This window comes from Bidens hawaiensis, unplaced genomic scaffold (genome assembly GCF_021521415.1).
Source record: "Bidens hawaiensis isolate Kalapana, Puna unplaced genomic scaffold, B.hawaiensis_p1.1 tig00027752_1, whole genome shotgun sequence".
Lineage (NCBI taxonomy): Eukaryota > Viridiplantae > Streptophyta > Magnoliopsida > Asterales > Asteraceae > Bidens > Bidens hawaiensis.
Genome location: NW_027494493.1, coordinates 223,291 through 244,174, shown reverse-complemented (window position 1 = coordinate 244,174; position 20,884 = coordinate 223,291). Strand labels below are relative to the sequence as shown.

Here is a 20,884-nt window from a genome sequence, read left to right as displayed (position 1 = left end):
AATATCAAGATTTAGCAAGTTCAGAGTTTAAATGAAAATTATGGCTATAAAGAAGAAATTAACAAGAACAAATTGCAGCTGGATAACATGGTTAATCTGAAACAACTTACTAATACTATTGGTGATGTAGACCGTACCAAGAACAAAGCTCTATTTATACTGGTAAGTACTGATCTTTTTACCTATTTATTCATGAATGTGTCAATTATGGTTATGTTTTATACCTAACGTATCAAATTGAAAAGGTTACCATAGAAGAAAACATGTCAAAGTGTAATTAACGCATAAAACCTACTAAATATTTTGATCAAAACCCTCAATAGACTTTTGTCAATTTTATGATCAGTTAGCATTTGTGTGTGTGTGTAACAAAAAGTACGCAAAGTAACTGTAAGATTTTATAAAACTGAAAACGATACATCCAGTGATACCAACTATAAAAAACTTAAGATGACTATTACAGAATCAAAGAGGAACAAGTACAAATAATTTAAAGTTCAACCAAATCACACAAATCATTCATACATATTACAAATAACCGCACTCGAAATTTTTATTCATACAAGCTTGCCTTATTAACCTTCACAAGTCTAGTTAGAATTCGCCAGTGTGGCCTCTAACTTAGACAAAGCAGATTTCCCCCAAAGCACATCGGCATTTGCTATTTTCTCATCAGATTGCCACTTCTTAATTTTATCATGTATGCTCTCTAGACCCTTTTTAACCTCATCAGTCGTCTTTTTAACCTCATCAGTCGTCTTTTTCTTTTTTATAATCTCGTTTGTAAATTCCTCAACGTCTGCAACAAAAGTACTTTCACAACCCTTCTCAAATCCCGTCACATTGGCATGTTCAAACCATCTCTGTGTAAACTTATACCTCTTTGGTCTGACCTGCATATAAGTTAATCCCTTATTATCTTCACCTTTCAAGTGTCGATAGTAATTTGCAATATCCAATGGCTCATAGAGTCTTCTAAATTGAGTCGCTAATTCCACCAACTCATCCCACACCTCAAATTCATCAGGTAGATCCTTACGCACAACCATTTCCATAACTACATCCCATATTTTAGCTTGCTCTAGACGGTTCACGTTAGCTTTAAAGTCGTCATGCTCGTTCTGAAGCTTGAATGCTTCGTAGTAATCAATTGCTCCATCATCGTGTTTTTGTTTGTACTTGAGTATCTCGTCAATCATATCTTCAATGATCTTTGGTTTCGTTTTGCTGTTGTCTGATTTATATTTTCTCATGGATTCTTTAATCTGATCCTCGTTTTCTTTCTTCCTCTTTTCGGCCTCTTCCGCCGCTAACAGACACCATTTTGCGCTTGTAGCCTATAAGAACATGAATATAAGTTTAGTTCATGAAGAAGATGGCTGAGGTGGCAAAATTGATGGGTCGAGTAACGGGTCTACATGGGCTTCAGTCAAAACAAGGTTTTTTTTTTTTTTTTTTTTTTTTTTTTGTAAACGGGTCTGTTTGGATTGACCTAAGATATTTTTTCTGTAACATTAAATATGATTGCAAAAAGTTCTAAATTTACACATTAAATCCTTGAACTGATAAATCTTTATGATAAAGTTCATCTATTATATGTTATATATATACAAAAAATCTTGCTTTTTGCATGATTAGATACTTTCACTTTCTTAAAGGAAGAAAAGTTCTTTTTTTATATGGTTAATATTCTAACCTTTATAAGAGTATAAGAGGAAGAAAAGGTCTTTTTTTTGCATGATTGAATCAAATTATTTAGTGGGTTTTATGCGTAAAACTACACTTTGACACGTTTTTCTTCTATGGTAGCCTTTTCAATTTGATACGTTAGGTATAAAACATAGCCATAGTCGACGCATTCATAGGTAAAAGAATCAGTACTAACCAGTTCAAATAGAGCTTTGTTCTTGGTACGGACCACATCACCGGTAGCACCATTAGATGTCAAAAGGTGATTGTTAAGGTCTTTCAGATTAACTCTATTATCTATCTGCAATCCGTTTTTGTTAATTTCTTCTTCATAACCAAAGTTTTCATGTAAACTCTGAACTGCAAATTGAGCTGAATCTTGATCTTCATTGGGTAACTGCAAAAAGTAAAACAATAGCTGCAGAACCGCATTAGGGTTTTCTACAACGAGTTGTTGCCTGGGTGAAGCCGCATCTTCGCCTTGTGTACAGAAAACGTATCTACCCAAAGGCCTGTAAGGGCTGACTTTTACAAAGTCAGCCGATAACTTCTCCTTTAGAGAATTTGTAGGTTCCATAAGATCATATGCATCATGGCTTGCAACCGTTGATGCATTAATCAAAACGTTTTCAAAAAACTTTTCAGCATCGTTGTCATCTACCATCGGATCATGATCAGCGGGTTTTTCACTCTTTTTTATGTTTAAAAATTTGGCAATTTTGTTGGGCTTTTGAGTGGTGACGGGGTTGACATTATCTTGGAAGAATTTGGAAATACCAGGTAGGTGATTTTGAACGGATGTTTTTGGAGCAAGCATCATACGAGGAACAATATCGTGCTCCAAGACAAAATGAGTGAAATGATCGGTCCATTTCTCTCGCCTGACCGCGTGAGTGACGGTCCCATCACCTATCAGGGGAGACCCGAACGTTACACAACCGACTGCAAATCTTTTGTTTTGTTTTCTTGTGTATTCATCAAGCAACCAAAGTGTGGCAAGACTTGCTATCGCACCACCGAAAGAGTGCCCCGCGAATAATATCTTTTTACCTTCTTTTACCGCTTTCTCAACCTGCAAATCCATCGGTTGACTTTCAGATCAGTCAAACTTCTAAAATTTGTAAGATACAATCTAAGTAACGAAAAGTCAACCGTACCTCTGATTTGAGCCCGGAATTGTTCAAAAGATTCTGAAATGTTATCAGAAGTGACCCGTTGACTTTGCCTAGTAGATCCTGTCCGATACGCTGAAGAGACGGACACAGTTTATCATCAACCGCGGTTTCTCCAAAGTGATCATCTTTGTAGAAACCATCAACCTCAAATGAACCTTTGAATGCAATGATGAAAACCTCTTTTGATGATGATGAAGCATATTTCTTGGTGGTGTTAGTAACATAATAATCTTGATTATTATGAGCTTTCATGGAAAGACTGCAAGCATCTTTGATAAGATCATTACTCAGGTCAAGTTTAATTGAATCTCTCTCTACTTCCATTTTTTTTTTCTCTCTTTGAAAACACACAAATAGATCTATAAGTTGTAAGTTGTAAGTTGTAAGTTGAATGTGTCTATGCTCTTCATTAAGATTAGTTATATAGAGAGAATATAGAATAAAGAAAGACCAAAGTCATTTCAAGGAAAATATATATGTATTTTACAAATGGGACATATAATATTTTAATATTCATAAACAAGTTGCAGGCATAGTTTTGTTTTCAATTTCACATATTGGTTGAGCTGAGCTTCTATGAAGGTTCTTATGGTCCACGTTGACTTCAAGTCAACTCTATAAATGCCATGAAACTTTTGAGATCCAAATAATTGTTCTTTTTACATAGTCTTTTAATAATATGTAAAGATTCAAATATATGTTACATACTTACATGGAAATTTAACCTCATATATCTTGTTGATTAAGCTTTAGGGGGTGTTTGTTTTTTCTTCAAACATCTTCAAGGGAGCTAATGTCTGCACGTGTGCAGACATTACCCTTGAAGACATTTTGTTTTTTTTCTTAAAACAGATCTTAAGTTATCTTCTTTCATCTTAAAAGAAAAGCAAAGAAATCTTGCTTAAAACATCTTCGCAAAAAAATCATACTCTTATCCCTTTGAAGCTACCCTCTCATCCACTCCTCCCACCACCGTCCGCCACCACCACCCACCGTACGCCACCACCACCATCCCCCACTGCCACCGTCCACCACCATCCACCGCCACTACCCACCGTCCGCCGCCACTACCAGCATCCACCACCACTACCCATCGTCCGCCACCACCACCACCATCCATCACAGCCACCACCAATCACCACCGTCCACCACCCACCACAACCGTTCATCACCACCACCACCCACTGTCGGACGCCATCACCGTCAACTACTACCGTCCACCACCCACCAAAACCGTCCATTACCACCACCCACTGTCCACCACCACCATCCATCGCCACTACCCACCGTCCGCCGCCACAATTTTATTATTATATTTTCTATGTAACTTGAATAAATGACTTCTATCTTGTGAGATAAGTTTGACAGTTATGCAGACAGTATCAGCTTATAAAAACAAACAGTCTTATATTTTCAGCTTGCAGATCTTCAGACCACATCTTCAGTTGCAGACATGAAAACAGATGAAATCAGCTTGCAGACAGTTTATGTCTGCAAAAACAAACAGCACCTTAAAGTATATATGATGTGACAAAAACCAACTATTTATTCATCTAGTTTTAAACAATATATATATATATATATATATATATATATATATAGGGTAAGGATCCTAAGAGAACCCATTGCAAATTGAGAATTTTGAGAACCATTTTGGACCACTAAAAACACATTAAAAAAAATATTTAAAAAAATCATAAAACAAAAAATAATAAAAATTTTAAAAAAGTAAAAAAACCAAAGTTCTTATATTTTATTCTGGTTTCAATAAAAAAAACGTCGTATTATACACATATGTATAATTTTATATAATCTTTAGTTACGTAAGATACACATATGTACAGTATCATTTATCTTAAATTATACACATGTGTACAAAAAAAACATGTAAATATACATATACGTATATATTATACATATGTGTATATAATTTAGCTAAACCGAGTTTTTTTTTATGAAACCGGGATGATAAAATAAGAATTTTGGTTTTTATACTTTTTTGATTTTGTGTTTTTTTTTATTTTATGATTTTTCTTATTTTTGGGTTTTTTGTGGTCCAAAATGGTTCTCATATTTCTCAATTTTAAAAAGGTTCTCTCATGATCCTGATCTTATATATATATATATATATATATAGAATGAGTATCATTACAGAACTTTTAAATTATTTAAAAACTTGAAAAAACTTTTTAAAACTAACGTTTTTTATAAAAAAAATATATGTTAATGTTATTTGAGTGTAACTTTATCTTTTATTTTTTTATATCTATATTTACGATTACAATTTTTAAAATTAGTTTTATACATATCTATGTTTTGTTTTACATCTATGTAAATTGTTAGTTATAAATTATACACATGTGTAAACTTGTGATTAATATACTTTATCAAAATTTTCTATATAAAAATATGATAAAACTATTCTTAAATAATGTTAATATGTAAAAAATTAAAAAAAATATTTGGTTGTTTAGAGTTCTTAAATGATACTAATCCTATATATTCATACATACTAGCTTTTATCCCCCGTATTATGGGGTTGTTTAATACTTTTTGTTTGTAATATATTTTTTTAGATTTTAATTTTATTTATTGTAAATAAGTTAACAATATACTTAGAGTTTGATGAGTAAGAGTTTCATAAATAAACGAGATGTTATAACTCGTTTAAAAACTATTTAGGTTTGATGAAACTCGTGAACCGCTTATTTTTTTAATATAAAATTCTTTTCTAATTATAAATAATCTTCTTTTTAAATCGGATATTAGTTTTAGTATATTTATATTTTGTGCGATTTTCATATCAAATATTTGATAAGATTAAATTTTAATGTAATGAGATGTTGTAACCCGTTTAAGAGCTATCTGGATTTGGTGAGACCCATAGCCATGAATTCGAGTCAAATGCATAAGAAATATTCATTTACAAATAAAGTAATCTGGTGGTTTGAGAGAATATAATGAGCAACCAAATAACAAGATTTCATTTATATAGCTTTTAAAGGTTTCGTTTATATAAATCAGAAAATACATTTGTAGATCGATAATATAAACCTACACAGATAGTAGGTAAATCCGTATATATTATTGGGAAATGTTTGAAAAATAGGATGACGACTTTTTATGTATATAGCTAAAAAAAAGCCTTTATGCAGGGTATAAAATTCAAAAAGAGATGAATTTATAGTAGAATAAATAATAATTGCTTGCTTTGTTCTTTGTGTTTGCTTAAAAAATTAGTGTTTTAAAATGGTTTATGGAGAATAACCATTAATTAATTTAAAAATCACACCGACATTGATCGGTTTTACAAAACCGTGTTTTTTATATAGTACATGTATACCAAGTCTAAAGCTTTAAAGAAACAAAATTTTGATTACTTTAATGCCCAACGTCTTTAGTTTTATAATAATTTAATTATGTGTTTCTAGTGTTAGCATTCATATTCAATTCATCTAAAAATATGAGCGAAGTTTTTATATTGTAGAAAGTGATTTAGGATGTTATGAGCGAATGAGAGAAAAATGCAGTATTTTTTCTATGTATTTGAAAAGTTACTGTTCACATGTGTAAATTTTTTAATATATTTTGAAAAGAGATGTGAGTAATGAAAAATAAATGGTAATGATAAATATATAAAAAAATATTATTTAATTAAGGCAAATTGGATTTTAATAATCTCAACTTAATGCAGTTGGTCGATAACAAATCCTAAATTTGAAAATAGCTGTCACTGGTCCTAACTTTCACACTATTTGTTTTCATTGGATATCTGTTAAAAAAAACTTAACGATGTTAAGTTTTTTCCAAATTCAATATGATATTTTAGACCTTTTGATCAGAATGAGGATACAAATCGATTGATGTAAAACTTACCTTCAAACGATGGTCCAAATGACTAAAAGATGTTTCTATTCCGGTGTTTAAATTTTTAATTAACACAAATCAAGTTGTTTGAAGTGTCGTTTCGAGTTAAGTTTTACATTAATCGATTCATATTCTCATTCCGATCAAAAGCCTTAAAACATCAATTTGAAATTTGAAAAAAACTTAACGTCGTTAATTTTTTTTAACGGAGGTCCCAATGAAAACAAACAGTGTGAAGTTGAGACCAGTGACAACTATTTTCAAAGTTAAGATTATTATCGACAAACTGTGTTAAATTGGGATTATAAAAGTCCAATTTTTTTTTAATTAAAACAAATCCTCTCTGTTTACTCTATCCAAGTTGTAAAATTAGAAATGCACAAGTGCATAACAAATTAACAAGGGCGTTGTCAGGAGTCGGTAGGTGGATGATTGATAACGGGGCTAAATTATATTAAAATACATAAGAATATAATTTTATTTGCATTTCTTTATATTAAGTACCGTTTGATGGTCCCAATGTACCCAGAAGACGAAACATGTCCGATCTGCCGTAAGGCTTGCCTGGATAAATTCGGAGAGCATGCGGTTCATTGCAAGGAGATGCCTGGGTTCAAATACCGATATGATTGGGTGCAGCACATTCTTTGGGACATCTTAAGGCGAGCTGGGATATCAGCTAAAAAGGAAGCCCCCGTAAACTTCCTTACAGACCCCTCGGAAGGGAGATCTACTCTACGACCGGCAGATTTGCTCGTCTTTGGTTGGGCCGGGGGAAAACACGCTTGTGTTGACCTCACAGGGGTATCTCCCTTAGCTGGTTTGAGGGATAATGAGTTTGTAGCTGGGCAAGCCATGAAAAGGGCTGAAACGAAGAAGGTGGAGAAACATGCTAAAGCCTGCGAAGAGAACCAACATGTTTTTGTCCCTCTGGCTTTTGATACATTTGGCTCCTTGGCACCGGAAGCTATCCGTTTCCTAACCAGGGTCCAACAGGTTGTGCATAGCAATGTGTCGACTCCAAAGGGGCAGGGGTATGTCTTTAGCAGGTTAGGGTTTGCAATTCAGAAAGGGGTGGCGGCGCAGCTTGTTGCCCGCCTACCTGCTATATTGATGTAATATCTATGTTTCTATACATTGTTAAATTGATTTATTTCTTTATAAACAGTGTGATTAACTTAAGTTGAGTTTTGATTATATAAGCCAAGCACTTGTATTATGCTATTATTTTGAGGTAACGTTTTGTATCCACTTTAAGTCGTGGGTGTGACATGATATAAGATCATGAGACAAGTGGGGTCGGGCGAGGTTCCCGCTCATCTCAAACCGTCACATAAGCCATTTATCCCGACCTTTTTTTCTGCTTCACTTTTTCTTTTTTTCTTCTAGACTTCGACACCAGCCTCCTGTTTTCCACCCATACCACCATATCTCACTGTTATCACCCATCCCGATTATACACCCACCACCCTTAGCATCGGCTAAGCATGTGTGGTTTCTAGGATCTTTAGTTTTACTAAATTATATTAGGTTGTATTGATCGAGTGGATGAAAAATCCACTTTTATATATGTAACTCTTTTCTGATTTTGGTTAGGTCTTTTCTAACTGATTTCGAATATCTATAATATAATTTTCTTGCTATTCAAAAAAAGAAAAAAAAAGTTTCTATGATACATCCACAAGTCCAATTATACAATGCTTAAGTAATTTTATTTTCATTTCCAAGACAATGTTATAGAATTAAAGCGCAATAAGTCAGATATCAGAACAACGCTTTCTTCAATGATAGTCAGATTTCCACCAAGCCTCCAGCCACGGTTAGCGACATAGTGACATGTTCCATTCATGGATGGTTTCAAAATTCAGATAATTTGATTATAAGTTATATGTTATGTCGCTATGAATAAGTCATCCATATTTTGAACCATAATTTTTGGTTGTAGTTATGACCTCATGAGTATTATATATACTACAATTACAAAGATTTCTATGCATTTAGTGTTGTATCTTCTGCCTTTTGATTTGTACCTCATACCTTCTGGCTTGATTATCCGAAGGCTAACTTTATAGGGTTATGTTTCCCTTAATATTACTCTTCATCAATCGCAGGTAACACTTTTTTAGATCATGGACTTATGTTCAGGTTTTGTGCTTTTAATTGGTTTTTCATGTGTTCGAATTTGACCTAACAAATGCAATTTTGACTTTCATGGGTTTAGGTTTTATTAGTTCTAATTGAAATTTTTACTAAATTAGGCCAGCAAATTTGGCGATCTTCTTTATTTATGTTAGTCAAGGGTTTTGTGGTTCTAATTGGGTTTTGTGTGTTTGAATTTGGCTTCTAAAATCAAAATCAAAAACTTTCTTAAACTATACCCTAATTCGATTCTAATCCAAAATAAGATTCCTTAATTTGCATTACAAGCAGCTTTTATTTGCTTAATAAACACAACTTAACAGCAACCAAATTAGGCCAACAGTCGCTACAAACTTGCTATATATCATATCTCTTCTTTATCATTGTCTTGCAATCAAAGCAAAACAGCTGTAATTCTTATTGATTCTATTTATGTCTTAAGTTGAATTTTGGAGTTGCATCATGTGCTAAAACCCAAGTGGCTATAATTATGGTGGTTAGTAACACGTACAAGAAGCCCGTGATTTATCGGATGAGTTTAGAGGTTGAAAGGGTTGAAATTTGGATTTGTGGACATGAACCAGCGTAGGCTACGTCCACCCCGGCGTAGTCTACGCCGAGCATGGTTTGGCTTTGAAAATTTTCCAATTTCACTTCAGATTTAGTATATTTTTATTTATAGGAAATAATATTTGTTAGTAATACTAATTTGTGGTGTTGTATGGTCTTAGGTGAAGTTCAGAGTTCGGTATTCGGGCAGCTAACGATCAAGTACTCGGAAATGTCTTGAACACACATCATTTGGTTGGAGAAAACTTTGTTGACATGGACTTTGGCACATATCAAAAGTTAATACATGATATTTACGCTTCCGTGTTGTTTTGTATTAATAAATTGTTGTTTAAATTTAGAGGGTTACAATCAAGGATGGCATCTCTCGGTGGAGCAAAACTGGTTCTTTCTCCTACTAATTTTTAGTTATGTAACGGGTCGGGTTTTATAATTATTAGGTGTAAGGGCAAAATATTCATATAACGGGTCAAGTCGTAAGATTATTTTAAATCTATAAGATGTGACAGATGTATAAGTACGGTGTTGTTCGTATGGATAAATTAGTTGAAAATATGATGAGCTGGAAGAGATTTTATCTTAGTGCTCGCTTGAAAAAGCCCGTATGTTTTCTTGTATAACTGTTGAAGCCAACTGCATGTTACGATACCATTACTTTTTTTTGTTTGTATTTCAGGTGCGATAAATGAAGACAATAAGGAAATAACAAATACGGGTTTAATTATTTTCAGGGCTGCTGCATCTGCCGGACTTAAGCTTTTGCATCAAAGTTCACTGAGGTGTTACTTTCTCTCTTGTTGATAGATAATTAGGAGGCTATGTTTTTTAACATCATCTTTCAATACTCGAAAGTTTTAATGTATGCAGTTTTGTTTGCACACAATGGGTATGAAGTTTCCATGGAGTTTTATGGTAACTCACTAGTCATTATAACTTCAACCTTAGATTTATAAGGTAGTTTCCATGAAAGTTTCACTATAGACACGACTAAACTAAACTTGAACTTTGCAGCTTTAATGTCAGTTTGGTTTTCTATGGAAATTTACAAAACCTCGCTATATGAGTCACTGCCAGAGAAATGACTATTACCAACGACAAGAATCCGTTCGTAATTATAATGGTACAACAATATATCAAAAAAAAAAAACAATAATAATAATAAATAAAACGAAAAATTCTATTACTATTCGTTGGTGACTAATGACAAGCGACCAAACCATAACAAACGAATCTCATCAATGGACATTTACTAATGGAAATATATTATCGACGGGTTAACAAGGGATCACATTATATGATTTCTGGACGATTGATGCAGACCAACGATGACCATCTTCTCCACTGTTTACATCCGTCTAACATTCACCCGTCTTCAATCTGTCATATATCGAAACATATATTTACCCTTTTATCAATTTCTATCTTTATCCCTTCGTCTTCAATCTATGATTTAATTCGTTTCCATCTTCAATTTGTCCATCTTCTCAATCAAATATGTGTTGGTAGGCATGTTAATTTTATAGTTTTTCAATTAACTGTCTTTATTTTCATATTAGTTATTTTATATCAACTTGTAAATTCTTTATTTCATATCAAGTTATTTCATATAGTTGATTCAATAAATTCTTTATTTCATCTAAATTTTTTCTTAAATTTATAAATTTTTGAATTTCAAATCTAGAATTTGACTAGAATTGAAGTGTATTTGAAATTGTCTATAATTATGTTTTTCTTTTCTAAAATACCATTTTAGAATACTACATATTAATTATTTTTATACAAATAATAATATCAATCATACCATTCAAAAACTTTGACTTACAATTAAATATTTTGATAATTTGATTTCGTATTCAATTATGTGATATTTGAAAATCTCACTAAATATGTTATAAAACATTCTAAATAAAGAATGATGTGTTGGAATACGTTACTAAAATTTGTTAATGAAATAAAGAATGATATTTTGAAACATGGTAAATAATCTTATTGAAATACACTTCTAAATATAGCAAAATGTTGACTTCTAAATTTTCATAAATTATGCATTTTATTATTCTTATATTTATTATGAAATTAAAGTCTTTCTAATTTTACACTGTTTTATAAAAATATAGAACTTCGTATTTACTATATAACCTAGATTCAAATATGCATTCCTCACATTGTGTTCACCATCTGCGTCTTTAGATACTCTCTACAAACAATTGTTCATACAATATTTATTAATTTAACATATTTTACCATCACAATTCAATGTTTTATACACAACTAATGTTGTTTAATTGTTTTATTACTTTCAGAGTTTAATAGAGATTCAACTTTCATCATGCTTAATGAATATGATGTTCTCAAAACCTTTTCATGTACCGTAAAGGTTATAGTTTTAAAAGTTTGGCCCGTGAAGGATAATAGAAATGCCAATGAGGACTATTTAATAGAGATGACGATAATGGATGAATTAGTAAGATCATCAATTGTTTTTATGATTATATAATATTTAATACAACGTTCAATTATTTTTAAATAGTTTCTTATTCGTATTTTGTCATTTTATCACAGGAAATCGCAGTCAGGGCCAAGCTACTGTTTTCAAATCTAATATTTTTCGTTCCATATGTTTTTTTATTGAAAAAGCAACTTAGACAATTCTGAATCCTAGCCTTGGAGTAAATGGTTCTAACTACAAGATTATTAATTGTCTAAACAAGTTAGCCTTGAATCAAATCACACATGTCAATCCATGCAATCAGTTTCATAGTCGGGTTTTAGGTTTCCAGTTTACTTCACTTTGCTCGATAATAGACAAAGAGATCAGTTTGAATTCCACTATAGGTATATTCCTCTTTTTTGTTTAGAAAATACTCGTCCATATTTATTTTTAGAATTATTGGTGAAATATTTATGGTTTATTTAAATTTTATTTGCCTTCGTAGATTTAATTGGACATGTTTATAATGTTTTCAAGAACAACAGTTCCAACTTGAGATAGGTTAAACAAAAAACCAAACACACAATGAAGTTTTTATAAATATTAACAATTCCAAACAACTAATTATACTTACTTAAACAGATGATGGATTCTAAGGTATGAAGTTTTCATAAATATTAAACGATGTTTCTATTAATGTAAAGAAGAACACACTTGATATTTCATATTATTAAAAAGGATTTATTTTAAAGTTGTTTTCTTTGTTTGTTCTTTTCTATAGTGCTTTCACACGCTTTTTATTGTTTAATTACTTTATATTAGTTCAAAATTGTTTAATATGAAAAACAAACATATTACTGATTTAGAGGTTTAAAAGACCTATGAACATCGACAAATAAATATATTTTGTTCCATGTACATTTGAAATTGTGTTCAAGTATTATTATCCTTATCGTTATAATTATGATAATTAAGATTACTATCGACAATTTTTTTTACTTTTATTAACTTTTTTATCCGTGTGTAATACGAGCTCTAACCTAATAAACATTACACTAATCAACTTGAAAAACAACAGGGATTTTAAGCGTGTCCGAGTTTGGTTGATTTCTTTGACACAAATAAATATGTGATATATATGTACGGATTCATGTACATATTTAGCCCATCATCGATCGTAAATATGAAATTTTTTGACCCGCTAACCAAACACGATTGACACGCTATGTGTATGCCATTTTTTGGAATTGGATCCATGATTGGTGGTGTCTCTAAATTATACATAAGATATAAAAACAATTTCAACCTCTTTGAACTTACATTCAACTTTCAAGACAAAAAAGTCACTAAAATTCTCATTTTTTATAACTGCCTAACCTAGAATATGAAGGAAATCATAAAGGAACAAATTAACTAACAAAAGAACATAATGTTTGGTTCTAGTAGTTGATCAGTCAACGGTTTAACAGTTAAAACCGGTTTAATTAAAATGGTTTCATAATTATTAATCAGGTTAATAATTGAATACGCAGCGGAATATAAAAAACGAGTAATTACCATTTAACGGAACCGTACAGGATCCGGTTACATACAATACGGGTACGATACAAAACAACCAAAGAAACATAAATCTAAACCAACAATATTTAAGTTTACCTCGGTTATTGAATAACCGGTTGAGACACCGAGAGTTAACGAGCGACGCTAGGTGACGATACGAACAACGGGGCGGCGTTGGTGCACTACGGCAGCGACGGCAGCGGCTCACGGGGTTCGGGACCGCAGCGAACAGTGGCAGTAGGTGGTACATGACCCCTGCGACGATGGTCGGTGATGTGTTTGGCAGTGACGGTGGCCGGAAATAAGCTTGCGGCACCGTACGGTAGGCATCCGTCAAAACCAAAAGGTGTGCTATATATTTTTCCACGGCTCCAACTTCTGCTTCCTTCTATATCTTCTTGTTAGGTTTTATTATATACTATATATATAAGATATTGATAACCTTAATTATCAATAATAAAACCTAACCTAGCCCCAAAGCCCAGCTCGTTTAAAAGCCCGTTAAATATCGTCAATACCGGTTAACTAATTTAAGCGGATTTTATACTCGTTACCCAAGGTGTAACTCTTACGGGTCATAACCCGGTCAGTCGCGTTGACTTAAGCAGACCGGTCCATAATTACAACAGTCTCCTACTTGGACGGATTCGGTTAAGTTTCTCAACGCTGACAACCAGTGGTGCTCTAGCTACACATGGCTGCCCCCAACAGGTTATGACATTTTAAATTCATTAACCAAAGGATCTTGGAATACACTATTGCAAGATAATGAAAATATAGTAATCGTTGTCATATATCATTTCCGTATAAGACATCAATTGAACAATGAGACATGGATCAGATCAATCTCATATGGCGTTCAACCATTATCGTTTTCGTTCTTGAGTCAAAGTGGTCCAATCAAACACACAATAAGTTTGGGTGAGGCCTCACACTTTACCGGTTTGAATCAACGAAGGCGCCAAGATGTCTAACTGTTACATAGCATGTAAGAGTACAGAATCCCATCTTGTTTACATACAACTCCCACTGAACTTCAGAATACTCCCAACCAATGCCTTTATGACTGGCAGTTACACGACAGCGGTTGACATTGATCAAAGAATATCTTTAGTAAACGAAAGTTCTAATATGTATCTCAGGTCTAAGGATACTAAATGAGCATACCAATATCAAATGCATCTTATGACTAAGATCCATGAAGATGATTTGATGCGAGTTACATCCAACGTCATTCATAATGAGGTCTGTGAGTTTGGAAGTCAACCCTTTGAGTCCAAAGTCAGAATAGTCTTAATTCAGAATCGCTCCCACGAGTCTGACCGACTACGGATAATTTAGAATCATGGATTAAACGTATTAAAATGAACACAGTTATAATATTCAACGTTTGCATTTAACCATTAAATCAAAAGAGAACTCAAAAGTATAACTGTTTAAATGTTCATACATCCAAATACTAAATCAAAACAAATTACTAGCTGATCTAAGACCGATAGCATCCCTGTGATGGTCATGATTGTCCTGAGTCATCAGCTTAGTGAACGGGTCTGCTAGGTTTTGATCTGTGTCTACTTTGCTTATTATGATGTCACCTCGTTCCAGTATTACTCGTACATAGTGGAACTACAAATGTGTTTGGCCATGTGATGATAATTGGGCTCTTTGGCTTAAGCAATAGCACCTGTGTTATCACATATTACGTCGATCATTTTCCTAAACTTGGAACCAGATCAAAGTTGGTTATGAATTTCTTCATCCAAGCAGATTATGAGCGAGAAACATCTCGGTCATTCTGGAAGTTAGCATCAGTGTAACACCTTACAGTGAGCTCCTCTTCCACTCCTCCAAACTAGGTATGGCAACGGGGCGGTTTCGGGGCGGGGAATGCCAATCCCATACCCGCCCCGGTTTATAAAACCCATTACCAAAACCGTCTAAAATCCCGCGGGGACTAAACGGGGAATCCCCATCGGGGATTCGGGGAAAACCGCGGGTATTCGGGGAACCCGTCTAGCATAAATGGTTTTTAAACGGGCTAAATTCCCCGTGGGGATCCCCATTTAATCGTCGGGTTCACCGTTTAAAACCCGATTGTAAGAAAATGATACAAAATTACAATACAATATTAATACACAAAAAGTTCAATATCCAAACACATTACACATACAAAAGACATTATTAATACATAAAAATGTTTATTAATATTTTTAATAAACAATAAATAATATATTATATATAAATATAAAATTTATATATAATATATTATTTATTATATATTATAATAAATAATATATAATTTATTATATATTATTATATAATAAATTATATATATAATAATTGGTTTTAAACGGCCAAATGGGAAAGTAGTTTTAAACGGCGGCGTGCGGGCGGGAGGTTGTTCTAGGGTTAGGGTAAATGGCCAAATGGGAAAGTAGGAAACTGGTTTTAAACGGGTATACGGGAAAATGGGTTAGGCAGCCTTATTGGGAAAATAAATAATAAATAATATATTATATATAAATATAAAAATTATATTTAATTAAACGGGTTTTAAACGGGTATACGGGGCGGGTATACGGGGCGGGTACAGGTTATACCATACCCGCCCCGAACCCGATTAACTTAAACGGGGAAACCCCGAACCCGCCCCGTTCGGGGCGGGTTTCGGTTTTCCCCATCGGGTTTGGTTTTTTTTGCCATCCCTACTCCAAACACGCATACGAGATGTCAGGTCTAGTGCATAATATAGCATACATGACAGAGCCAATAGCTGAAGCATATGGAATTGCTTGCATGTGCTTTGTCTCAATGTCCGTTGCCGGAGATTGCGATTTGCTAAAACGGTTCCTTTAGCAATGGAACAGCTCCTATCTTGGAGTTGTCCATTGAGAAGCGTGTCATTACTTTGCTTATGTATGTACTTTGACTTAGCCTTAGAAGTCGTTTAGACCTATCTCGGTAGATCGTGATTCCCAGAATATAAGCAGCTTCACCAAGATCTTTCATTGCGAAACAAGGTCCTAACCAGTGCTTAACTTCCTTAAGCATAAGAATGTTGTTTCCAATGATCAGTATATCATCCACATACAGGATGAGGAATGATATAGTGCTCCCACTAGCCTTTCTTTAAACACAAGGCCCATCTTCATTTTTGACAAAACCAAACTCTTTAATTTTCTCATCAAAGTGAAGATTCCAGCTTCGAGATGCTTGCTTAAGTCCATAAATGGAATTATTCAATTTGCAAACCCTATTAGGATATTTTGGATCGACAAAACCTTCAGGCTGAACCATATATACATCTTCAGAAAGATGTCCATTAAGAAAAGCGGTTTTGACATCCATTTGCCATATCTCGTAGTCATAGTACGCGGCTATGGCAAGTAATATCCTTATTGACTTAGTCATAGCAACTGGCGAGAAGGTTTCATCATAGTCAACACCTTGAGTTTGAGTGAAACCTTTCGCGACTAGCCGTGCCTTATAGGTTTGCACATTTCCATGCATGTCGGTTTTTCCCTTGAAAATCCATTTGCTTCCTACTGCCCGACTATCGGGGGGTAGCTCAACCAAGTTCCAAACTTGGTTATCCTGCATGGATTGCATCTCGGCGTTAATGGCATTTTGCCATTTCTCGGATTCCGGATCCAATATAGCAGATTTGTAGTTAGTAGGCTCGTCGCCAGACTCGGCTACTAATAAGACTTCGAGACCATCTAGATGCCATAAGTATTTAGAATTTGGTACGGGAGTCCTACTACTTCTGCGAACGCTCGTGTTCACGTCTGATGTATCAGCAACAACAACTTGTTGATCAGACGCTCCAACTTCCTCAGCGGTTGTTTATGGTTCTCGAATTTCTTCAAGATTGACAATTTTATCTCCAGTTACTCGATTGAGAAATTTCTTCTTGAGGAAGTGGCATTTCCTCTTGATAGAAATCGTATTTGTATCAGGTTGAAAGAAGTAATAACCGCTTTGGTTATAGTATCCGACGAAAACAACTTTTACGCCGCGGGGATCAAGTTTGTCATCAGACTCACTTGAGATGTAAGCATCACATCCCCATACTCTAAGGTAAGACAATTTGGGCTTCTTTACCTTATGCCATATCTCATATGGAGTTTTGTCTATCTTCTTAGTTGGAGCTAGATTGACAATGCGGGCGGCGGTCATAAGGGCGAAACCCCAAAAGGAGTAAGGCAAGTTAGTTCTACACATCATCGATCGAACCATGTTCAGCAAAGTTCGATTTCTCCTCTCGCTCACGCCATTATGTTGGGGTGTACCAGGTGGAGTGAGCTGTGAAACAATTCCATGCTCTTTTAGACGAGTGATGAATTCTGAGCTGAGATACTCTCCACCTCGATCTGATCGAAGCATTTTAATGGTTTTACCAAGTTGTTTTTCCACTTCATTTTGAAACTCTTTGAACCTTTCAAAAGTTTCTTGTTTGTGTTTCATAAGATACACATAAGCGTATCGACTATAATCGTCGATAAAAGGAGTTTGTGTTTCAAAAGTTTCGTGTTTTGAAACTCTTTGAACCTTTCAAAAGTTTCGTTTCTAGTCATGGTTCTGAAAGGTCCACATACATCAGTATGTATGAGTCCTAACAGATCACTTGCTCGTTCACTTTTATGAGTGAAGGAGTCTTTGGCGAGTTTGCCAGCTAAGCAAGATTCGCAATCATCAAATGAGTCCGGTCCAGTGGATTCAATAATCCCTTCGGATTGGAGTCTTTTAACTCTTGTCTTGCTTATGTGGCCAAGTCGGAAATGCCATAGAAAAGTATTATTGATGTTAGTCTTGATACTTTTTGAAAGATGATATACGTTATTATCAGTTTGAACATCAATCTCATAAATACCATTTCGAGGTTTAGCCTTAAAATAAAAGATATCATTTAAGTAAGCAGAAACAGCCATGCCATTAAAAACGTACTTAAAACCTTGTTCAAGCAACAATGAAAATGAAATGATGTTTCTGGTCAAACCAGGAGCATACAAGCAATTATTCAAAGGAAAAACTAGGCCAGATGGACAAGTAAAATGAAAAACTCCAGTTGCCAGAACTGGTACTCTCTTCCCATCTCTAACGATGAGTTCTATGCTGCCTTTATTCAGTTTCTTCCTCTTCTCAGGCTCCTGCAAGACATTAACAATGTGGAAACCACATCCGGTATCAAATACCCATGTGTTGCTAGAGACAGTGAAAAGTTCAATAACGTATATGGAAATACCTCGAGAAGAGCCTTCACCATTGGCCTTCCTCTTTGCTAGCTCAGCTAGATGCTCGGGGCAGTTACGCATCCAGTGCCCCATCTTGTTGCACTTGTAGCACTAGCGCTCCTCAGGAGGCGGCGGTGGTGCCTTTGCAACTTTCTTGTTAGTGTTGGTGGCAGATTTGGCAGCAACAATAACTTTCTTCTTGCCTTTTCCCTTATAACCCTGATTCTTGGGTTTAGGCTTCTTTACACCAGCAGATTGAATCATCAGAACTTGATTGGTCCTAGAAGGAATGTTCATCTCAGCTGTTTTGAGCATGTTGTGCAACTCCGGCACTGTCTTTACCCAGCCGTTCATGTTGAAATTCATTACGAACTGGTCGTAAGAGCTGGGAAATTCATGATCATAACCATAACCGTGATTTGGAGCCTGTGGAAACGATTAAAGATGTGTCGGTTAGTCGTCATCGGGCGTGGAGACCGGATGATTGTTTTCGACCTCAGGGTTTACCAAATCTGCTGAAACAAAACAGTTTTCCGATGAATTCGGACAGAAACGGTTTCAAGAATGTCGGATTTGCACCAGCGGCATGTCCTATATGTTGTGAAGATTTGGATTTAACAGACTCGAGTTTTCTTCCATGCCCGTGTGGTTACAGGCTCTGTCTTTTCTGTTACAAACGGATTCTTGAAGATAACTGTCGGTGTCCCGGGTGCAGGAAGCAGTATGAGCAGTTTGATCAGGGGAATATGAGTTCTAAACTCGCTCGTTCTTACAGTATGATATCAGGAGTCGGACATTAGGTTGAATAATTTGGGGCCCGTTTTGTGTCTTTTGGTTCTTAAAATGTTAGAAACTGGTATTAATCCTAGGTTATGTCGATTAGTGATTGGGAAATATGTCGATGTGAGTTTGGCTGTTGGTATGTTAATACATAAGGGCATATATAAATCAAATACATCATTTCAACTGCGTTTCAAGCTATGCAGTTAATGTCAAAAAATAGCGGATATCGGTCAATGACTGATATCTGAGATATCGGTTATTGCGGTGGGATAGCGGTATATATATATATATATATATATATAATACTTAAGTCTCAATACCAAAATCATAAAAGTCAATAGTTCAAAACACAAAGTAACAATATTTTTAATTTAAGACATGATTTAATCACTTAATCGAAAGCCATAAATATATAAGCATCAGCAGCGGCTGAAGAAACGGGTATCGGAGATGAGCATCAGCAGCGATTGAGGTATTTTAGGGCAATAAGCTGATCGTTCAATAATAATCATAATGAAATTGGTCTATGGGCTTATAGTTTGGGCCAAAAAAAGTAAAAGTTGGGTCAAAAATATTAAACCGATAATCTCACCGCTATTTCCGATATATCGGTGGCCAAATATCGGCGAAATAGCGCCGCAAATATCGGAACCGCTATTTGGACCGATATTTCGACCGCTATTTTACCGCCGGACCGATAACCGCTATAGCACCGCTATTGATAGCATAGGTTTCAAGCTGTCGTGCAGACAATTTTATAAACCTTTTTGAGTTGATTTTGATCCATCATTACTTTTTACTAGTTTAAGGCGCTTTTATGTATATGGATTGTTCGCTTCTTGGATTTTTACCGTGCTATTTATCTATCAATAAATACATTAGCATACAAAATAGTTATTGTGAAATGTCCTTGACATGTAATAATACTAATTGACCCGATCAAGTCATATTTTTTACAGTTTAATATGATCTGCATTGGATCTTTTAGCTTTGTTCTGTTTTTGCATTTGTGTGAGTTTGTAGCGCCTAAATTTTGGTGACATATTAAATGACTGTTGGGACAAAAGATCATGATTCTGTAAATCTCGACAAGAAAACATCCTCTTTTGTTGGTATTTCAGTTTGTTCATTACTAAAATGCTTAATCTCTGTTTTATAGGTTTAACTGAATATATGATTCTGTTTAATTTGCTTCGAAGCACAATTCGTCACCGTGTACAGCATCTTTGATTTGAGTAGTTTCCCTTTATTCTGTTAAATGCTAGCTTACACACTGTCTAGTTACTTTTATATGGTAACAACTAACACTCAGGGCAGGTGTTTCTTGTAACTATTCATCAAATTTCGATATTTATATATTAACCTTTGGTCCTGTTTCTTTATTCATTAAACTCAAATTTTAGCTCCATGGAAGCGTTCTGGCTGCTGGACAGAGG

General features: G+C 34.5%; 1 protein-coding gene across 1 annotated transcript; it reads right to left on the bottom strand.

The window, feature by feature from the left end:
* Positions 1-590: 590 nt before the first annotated feature.
* On the bottom strand, positions 591-3,298 carry LOC143575805 (protein EDS1-like). Its single transcript, XM_077060079.1, has 3 exons — positions 2,847-3,298; positions 1,886-2,761; positions 591-1,337 (listed from the first exon to the last, which is right to left on the bottom strand). The coding sequence occupies exons 1-3, from the start codon at positions 3,186-3,188 to the stop codon at positions 591-593; spliced, it is 1,965 nt and encodes a 654-aa protein (XP_076916194.1). The 5' UTR covers positions 3,189-3,298.
* Positions 3,299-20,884: the final 17,586 nt, after the last annotated feature.

Coding starts and splice junctions, on each gene's coding strand:
- LOC143575805 (XM_077060079.1), bottom strand. CDS start 3,188: ATGGAAGTAGAGAGAGATTCAATTAAACTTGACCTGAGTAATGATCTT. Junction 2,762..2,846: donor ATTCCGGGCTCAAATCAGAG/GTACGGTTGACT, acceptor ATGGATTTGCAG/GTTGAGAAAGCGGTAAAAGA. Junction 1,338..1,885: donor ACAAAGCTCTATTTGAACTG/GTTAGTACTGAT, acceptor ATGTTCTTATAG/GCTACAAGCGCAAAATGGTG.